This window comes from Echinops telfairi, unplaced genomic scaffold, assembly GCF_000313985.2.
Source record: "Echinops telfairi isolate 266 unplaced genomic scaffold, ASM31398v2 ScPeMD7_7458;HRSCAF=8496, whole genome shotgun sequence".
NCBI classification, from domain to species: domain Eukaryota; kingdom Metazoa; phylum Chordata; class Mammalia; order Afrosoricida; family Tenrecidae; genus Echinops; species Echinops telfairi.
In genome coordinates this window covers 12,730,801-12,739,657 of record NW_022111358.1, presented here as the reverse complement: position 1 = coordinate 12,739,657, position 8,857 = coordinate 12,730,801, and the positions used below count along the sequence as shown (strand labels likewise).

Here is an 8,857-nt window from a genome sequence, read left to right as displayed (position 1 = left end):
TTTTTTTTTTTTTTGTGGATAGCTTTATAAAAATAGGAATCACCACCATATACTGAATCAACTTGCATGGTAAATGAAAATTGAGCATCTAATTCCATCTCATGTAAGGACAAATAGATTCCATAGGATCTTTTGTTGTTTTTGTTTGATTTTTGCTTTATATTAAATTATATCTATATTTTGATCACTGAAGTTTATTTCTGACTCATCTTTTAGCTCTCACGTTGAATAGCACTCTGGTTTTCCATTTGCCTTCCCCATTTTCTTATTCTTATTAGGGAGTTGGAGAAACACTACTTTTGTATAACTCTAAGATGGGCGGGCATATGTGATGCTTGGCTTATGTGTGTTTCCAACATTTTATTACGAAAAGTGGAAGGAATCTTATAGTGAATCCTCATATGCCCATGATCTAGTGTTTACCATCATATAATTTTGTTTTATATCATTTTGAGATTGGATTTTTAAACTATATGCTCATTTAATAGAGTAAGCAGACATGATCACTTGATTTATAATTAAAGTAACAATACAGTTGTTTTCACTGAATGGTGCTGGGGGAATTGGTATCCACATGGGGAAGAAAAAAACCATCATTATTCCTACTTCACACATACACAAAGGTTAATTCCAGGTACATTATAGATTTAAATGTGTGAAAGGTTGACCGGGGGAGCTTCTAAAAAACTGTAGGGAAATATCTTACTGTCATTGAGATTACAGAGAGTTCTGAAGTAGGACACACAGAACACTGTCTTAGGAAAGAAAGATTGTTTAGTTGGACTTCTTCATAAAATTAAAACTTTTTTTTTTAATCAAGAGATGCCATTAAGAGAAGGGAAAACCGCAGAGTGGGAGAAAGTATATATGAGAAGACTTGTTTCTGGGCAAATACCAAGTTACTAAAAACATGATGGAATCCCGATATAAAAGTATTCAAAAGACTTGAACAGATATTTCACAAAATAATATATCAACAAATAGCTACTCAATTTTTGAAAATGGGATAACATCATTAGTCAACAGGGATATTCAACTTAAAATGCTATTAGATACCCACCAAAATGATTATGTATTAAATAATACAAAGAATTGTTGAGAATATTGAGCAGTGGAACTCTTAAACATTGCTAACAGGCTCATATAACTTGGTAGAAACCTCTTTGGAAATTTGTTCAGTAAAATTTATGAAAGCTGATATGTATTCATATGCTCTGACACAAGAAGTCTACTTCATATATAACTTGTGCCTATGTGCACCAAAAGACATACTAATATATTCTTTTTTCCTCTATTATTATTTTTAGTAATTTTAACCATTTTATGGACATATAATTCATATTCCATATAATTCAGTGGTTTAAATATATTTTAATGAGTTGTGCAATCATCACACAATTACTAGAATGTTCTTATAATCACTCTTTTTTTTACTATCCCAGATAGAGATTTGGTTATTAGGGTCCATTATAGTGATTTATTTAAAAATAAAAAACTAAAGTTAAAGTTTACTCATCAATTGTTGAAAATAATTATTGATAATACATCAGTTGGAGGCTATTGCTAGTACGCGTTCCTATTTATACATTAGATCTCATGCAGAAAATTGAATTATGATGCAATCTAGTCATTGCCACCAGTCAGTACAATTTTATATTACTATATTTTCCCTAGGTGTGTCATATCGTTCTGGGGTTAAGACCAGCTACTCCAGAAGAGGAAGGACAAATTATTAGGTAACTGTGTAGTGTTCCTCTCTCTAATTGTATATTTTTCATTATATATTTGAAATGTCTAGCCCCTAAAATATATTCAATATTAAGTAATAGAGTATCTTATTTTATTGTAATAATTATGTATATAGTAAAAGTTTTTCTCAAAAATAATTACATGCTTAAACATTTTTGTTAAAGTATATTTTTAGCCAAGGGCATTAATGAATCTAGAAATTAAGTTGCCTTTCATTAAAATTGCACTACATGGGAGGTATAAGTGTAGGTGTATACATATGTAAATACATTAATTCATAAAAATAGAGGTATTGGCCTATGTGCATATACTTACTGTATATACTCAATTTTAAGCCGACCCGAATATCAGCTGAGGCACCTAATTTTACTACAAAAACTGCATAAAGAATGTGTTGAAAAACTCAGCTTATACATTAGTATATATGGTATATGGTAATACACTGAGGTAGTAGTGGTTGGACTTTGGGCCTCTGCTCAAACCCTCCCTCAATGCAAGAACACTTTGTTCTAACAAACTGGCATTCTGTGATGCTCACCCTCCCGGCACAATTGCTGAATACAGAATGGGTGCATAAGCAAATGTGGTGAAGAAAGTGGATGATGCCCGGCTATCAAAAGATATAGTGTTGGGATCTTAAAGGATTGAAATTAAACAAGCGACTATCTAGCTGAGAAGCAAATAGTCCACATGGAAGAAGCGTACCAGCCTGTGCGCTCATGAGGTGTCATCTGGACTGAGTAACAGGCACCAGAAGACCCATAACAAACAAGCAACTAATCAAAAACAAAAAAACATTTTTAAGAATGAGGGAGTCAGCAGAGACCCAAAGCCCATCTGTAGACAATGGGACATCCCCTCACAGAGGGGTCACAGGGACGGGATGAGCCAACCAGGGCACAGTAAAGCACTGATGAAACACACACTATTCCTCTGGTTCCTTGAGGCTTCCTCACGCCCCCCCCCCCACTATCATGACCCCAGTACTGCCTTTCACTGCTGGTTAGACCTGAGCTTGCGCAGCTACAGATAAGAGATAAGAGCTCATGACACATGGAATTAAGGAACAGGAATGGGAACAGTGATACCAGAACGATAAGGGGAGGTGGGGAGAGGAGGGGAAGAAGGGGAAACCGATTGCAATGATAGACACATAACCACACCCTCCCCCTCCAGGGGAAGGAGCAACAGAAACCATGGGGGAAGGGACACAGCAGTCAGTGTGAGATATGAAAATAATGATTTATAATTGATCAGGGGGTCTTGGGTGGGTGGGGGGAGACCTGATAACAAGGGCTCAATAAAATGATCTTTTAATAAAAAATTTTAAAATGACAGTACATACGCAATTTAGTTTTTTCTGCATAAAGATTTTTTTTTTCAAATAAAGGATAGTCATTTATCTTTACTACAAAAATTCTTTTTCATTAATTTTAATAAATTACTTTATTGAGGGCTCTTGCAGCTCTTATATAACAATCCATACATCAATTGTATCAAGCATATTTGTACATAGGTTGCCATCATCATTTCCAAAACAATATTTTCTTTCTACCTGAGCCCTTGGTGTCAACCCAGCCACCACCCCACCCCACCCCCGTGAACCCTTGATAATTTATTTTTTTAAATTCCGGTCACTTCCTTACGTATCCAGGCAAACTCAGATTCCAAACCCAAGGACCTAATCATGTTGCGGAATTCAAATGTGATTCAGACACCAGGCATGACTGAATTTCACCGGTCTACCTGGAGCTGGTTTCGCCAAATGAGCAGCAGGTTCAAGTCACAGCCCTACAGGGGCACATGGAAGCCACACGCAGCCTGTGGCTGTGGCTGCGGCTGCGGCTGCGTGTGGGGGCGAGAGCAGCACGATTTCTTCTTGGCAGCTCTCTTCCCTTCTCCTTTCCTTGGCTTCCCCTTCCCACAGAGGTTCTTCAGCTGCATCTGCTCTTCCTGGTGCTTGTCCCTGTAGAGGCCCAGGTGGCACAGAATGCCCATGAGCTCAAAGTACATGTGGCGATTCAGGTACCAGACATAGGTCTCCTTCCTCCAGGCCAGTGACTGCTCGCAGAACAGCTTCACCACCTTCACGGACTTGGAGTCGGTGGGCCTGGCAGCCTCGCTGAAGAGCCGGCGCTCTTGTCGCCTTGTGTGCAGGGCGTACTCGGAGGGCAAAGTCATTGTCCAGCAGCATGGGGCGGGCCCCCTGAAGCAAGGCCCCAGTCCTATTTCTGTGACTCTCCAAGGTCCCCAGAAGCGCCCACACCAACTGCAACCACGACTCTGAACTCCTAATAATATAAGTTATTTTAACTTTCATATTGTACACCATCCATTGTCTCCCTTCACCCACGTTTCTCTTGTTAATCCTCCTTACGGGGGCTGAGGGGTGTGTACATTGATCATTGCAATTGGTTACCCCTTCTCCCTGCACCTTCCCCCTACCCTAATGGTATCGCACCTCTTACTAAAAAATAATTCTTGTGTATTGTAGAAAAACTAGAAGAGTTAAGCAAAAAATATCCCTAATCTCAAAAAATACCCATATATACAGATAATAGCTGCTAAAAAAACATTTTTATATATTCACACATAAATGCAGGCATATAATGAAATTTTAAAGCTTTTTATATAATTGGAGATACTCTGAAATATTTTATTTCTGGTTATTTTTTCAGTCTCAAAAAAAAACCCAACCTCTGCCACGGAGTCAGTGCTGATTCAGTGATCCCCTGTGGGTTTCTGAGACACTTTTTATTCCAAGATGATTGTATATGTCAGTAAAAGCTACCTACACCATAATTTTGCTTATTTAAAAATATTTTGCTATAAATTTCTCATAGATTTATTCTCTAAGAAACTTATTTAGTAAATTTTATATTTTCCTCCATGTTAGCATTTTTAGTCATCGTTGAGAATGTACTTAGCAAAACAGTTTCTGCATGTTTAATTCAGTGGCATTACTTATGTTCTTCATGTTGTACAGAAATTACACCCTCCTTTTCGGAGTTTTTCCTCCCTATTAGCATGAACTCACTCCCTGAGTTCCTATCTAATTTTTCAAATTGTCATGTTAATTCCATATAGATAGTTCTTAAAAGAGCATAAAACGTAAGGCAGACACTTCTTACTACTTAAGATAAGCTATTTGGTTCTAAGAAGACTTCAGATATTTTTTGTTTAAGTTTTAAAGATTATCTCAGGACTTCAGGGGCTCATCTATCTGCTATAGCTTCAGAAAATCTAAACAACTTTAATTTCCGTTCTACATTTTCCCCATTTTGATCAGAAGTCTTCTGTAGAATGATTTCAGATGTCAGGAATGATAGCTGAACACCAACCTGTTCTTCATGACAGAGAAAGCAGTTGTTCATGGAGACAATCAACCACGCCTTTCATATCCTCTGCTGACTCTCGGTAGCTGCAGAGGAATTATTGTGGCTTGCAGATGGTCCCTGGCACTATCCAAGTAGGGGTGGAATAGAAGCACTATACTTGTTATTAGGCCAGTTAGCTGAGATGTCCCATGAAACTATGACCTTAAACCTCCAAACCAAAGAAGCAAATTCCCTGAGAAATTGCACTCTTTAAAATTTTTCATTGGCTTCTTTTTGGAAATAGATGACCAGATCTTTCTTTCTAGTTTATCTTGGTCTGGAATCACTCATTACTGAAACCTGTCCACCGTGGATGGGTGATCCTGCTTGTGTTTGAAGTATTGCTGGCATAGCTTCCAACATCTTAACCGCACATAAGCTACCACATGTGATAGAAATTTACCACACATTCTAGCAATCTACTCAGAAGGCATGAAGACATCAACATACGCACACAAAACCTGTACATGAATGTTCATACTAATATTCACAAGAGCTAAAAATATAGAAGCAGTCCAAATGTTGGTCAACTTTTGCATAAGTAAACAAAATGCTGGGTACCATACAATGAAGTAATTAAAAAGTACAAGTACAAACTGCTGACTTAACTACATCATGAATGGATTATGCTAAGTGAAAGAAACCAGATCTAAAAGACCACATGTTGTGTCATTTATGTGGAATGTTTTAAAAAGGCAAATTTCATAGAGACACAGTCTTCTAAGACAAAAAGAGTAATAGTTTCCTGGGACTGAAGGTGGTGACATGAAAGAAATCTCTTGTGGGATAATGGAAATGGTGTAACACTAGATTTTGTGATGGTAGCACACCATCTGTAAATTTGCCTGAAATCATTGACATTGTACACTTAAAACAAGTCAGTTTCATTACTATTAGGCAAGAAAATTTAGAAACTCAATGTTACTGATTCAATTCCAACTTATAGTGACCCTGAAGAACAAAGTAGAACTGCCCCTGTAAGTTTCCGAGACTGTAAATCTTTACAGGGGTAAAAAGCGTATCTTTCTCCTGTGGAGCAGGGTGCTTTTGTGCTACTGACCTTAGGGCTAGCAAGACTGCATAACCCAGTAAACAACCAAGCTCCAGAGTAGCTGTTTAAAAACACAACACTGAACAACAGTTACCACCATCCATTTTCCTGGTTTTCTATTCCCATAAATAGAAACTCACCTGTTATTTCATAAGTCCCAATTTTTCCTCTCAAACCCCAGGTAACCTCTAACAAACTTATTTGTCTTCTTATGTTTTTGACATACTTCACACAACTTCTTTGATGTATTGGCTTTCTTTTGTATGTACAGAGGATGGCTAGAACGAGAGAGCAGGTATGGTCTGCAACCAGGCCACAATTGGTTCATCATCTCCATGCAGTGGTGGCAGCAATGGAAAGACTATGTGAAATATGTAAGTAACATTGCCGTTCATCTACTTTTTTTCCATGGAATTTTTCAGCTCCCTCAGACTTCATGTGACCATTAAAAAAATGCTCCACTATAGATAAAGACTAATTGAAGGGAAAGGAAATGAATACTTACTTGATACTTATAATGGACCAGGCTCTGTCATTACACTTTGATATATAAATTTACTTTCTTGTGACAACCTCGTTTGGGTGATAATATTTGGGATGGTGGTGCCTGTTTAGGTCATGCACCTTACACATCTCATTTATTTCTCAGAGCATCCCTCTGAGAATATTTTTTAGACGTGATGCTGAGAGAAAAGGTACCTTGAAATAATCATCTTTCTTAGGGTGGAAAATCTAACATTAAAATCTAAGGACTGACTTTAAAGTCCATGTTCAGTTACATCATTCACAACTTTCATTAGTTCAACAACTTCTGTTAGAAAGTTGAAACCCTTGGGGAGAAGTGTTGATGTCCTATTTAGAAAGTTTTTGTTTAGAAAGTTTTTAGAAAGTTAATTTCAGAACTCACAGTAAATCTACATTTCAGAGCTAATATTAGTTCAGAATGTCTAAAAGATAGTGTGTTATTACCCTGATGAGAGTTAGTCTCATCACTGAATATTCAGGAGACATGACCAAGAATTCTTTTGTCAGAGGAACATTTTTTTTCAGACTTAGCGTAATAAAAACAGTAATACCAGGAAGTAAGCATCTCCTTGGTTGGGAAGCCAATTGATGTACAGGCTTGTTGTCAGCTGCCAAATGACCACTCCAAAATTCTGCTCATTTGATTCCTAGTTTTCCTATTTGTCCTTCCTGTCATTATTTATTATCAAAATATTAGTACTCAAATAGGCTGTTTACATTGTCTGCTTGATCTCACATGTAAAATTTGTTAATTGGAAAGAATGGACTGAAGTGTCACTCAGGCAGTAATACCAAATATGAATTAATACCAAATTAGCCCCAGGAGTTGGATATTGGAAAGGTCCCAAAAGATCAACGCTTGCAAGATCATTTGCTCCGTTTTACCTCTTCTCCCTTGAGTGCGTTCCTTCACGTCTCTGGGTTCTGCAAATTGCTGCAGTGCCCCACAGAACCCAGGAAAGTTGGAGGAAATGCATTCCATAGTGGTGGATGCAGTTCAGTCCAAATCTTGAAATCAGACCCGAGTAAGACAGATGCTAGGACCAGAGGACATACTCCATGCCTGGCTCTTGCCAGTGATGAACTCATACCCTCTGCTTCTCAGTGGACTCATTTTATACACAGCAGGATGGCATTACAGGGGATCCTGTTCACAATTACTCATGGGTAAATCCTATCAATATCTTCTCCCACCTTCCTATCAGACCCATGCCCAGAAAGTTCGCTTTTTGGGAGGTGCATATGCAATCAACTTTCACTTAAGTGTAATAATCTGTTCTCCACCCCGACTGTATCTTATTTATGCACATATGACCTGGGATCTCTTTGAACATGTTTCTAGTGGCATTGACATTATACTAATCTTAATCAGCCAACTTTTTTTCCAAGCCACTTGAGAAACAGTTTTCTTTTTCCTCTTGGCTATAGTATATAATTTCTTATATCCATTGTAAGCATTAGTAACTAAAGTAACCATTACATTAAACAAAGAGTGTGGTTCAGTTCACACCCTCCACTAAGGCCAGAACTCAGTCTCATTCCATTCCTGTTTCATAGCAGATGCCCTTCAAAATGGAACCACAGATGTATGAAATGCAGAATTATATCACACAAGGGATTATTACAGCTGGAAGAGCCATATTAATTTATTATAACTCAGGCATAAAAGTAGGCAAATCAAGTACATTTAAGTAGCAAGTGAAGATATTTGGATGTAACGTTACACTCTTTATTTTGGAAAACTTTTATGATCTGTTGTTAATATCTTATTGATTATAGACTCAATGACTTAAATCAATCTTTTGTTCTTTGGAGTATTATTCCACCCTCCTCCCACATATTCCCATGTAGTAATATAATAGATACAATGCTTTGGTAGCACGTCTTTTATGAATACAAGTACCTTCAGAGAACATAAACTTATTACTTTGTTCTAACCCTTCTGGGTATGAAAGGAATTAGGGGAGAGTAGTGAGCAACCCTGGTGGTAGAGAGGGTTACAAGTTGGGCTGCTAATTATAAGGTCAGCAGTTCAAAATTACCTGCCACTCCACAGAAGAAAGATGAGGCTTTTTGCTCCTATAAAGATTTACAGCTGAGAAACGATGTACAAATGCGCTTTACACAATTGATGTGTGTATGGATTGGGATAACA

At 37.5% G+C, this 8,857-nt stretch overlaps 1 protein-coding gene across 2 annotated transcripts in view; it reads left to right on the top strand.

Moving 5' to 3' along the window:
• USP32 (ubiquitin specific peptidase 32) overlaps nt 1-8,857 on the top strand; it is a 207,356-nt gene that overhangs the window by 128,751 nt on the left and 69,748 nt on the right. For both annotated transcript variants that reach the window (XM_004706988.3, XM_045299563.1), the window contains exons 11-12: nt 1,675-1,736; nt 6,449-6,551. In XM_004706988.3, coding sequence (XP_004707045.1) covers nt 1,675-1,736; nt 6,449-6,551 — 165 coding nt within the window. The remainder of the gene's footprint in view (nt 1-1,674; nt 1,737-6,448; nt 6,552-8,857) is intronic.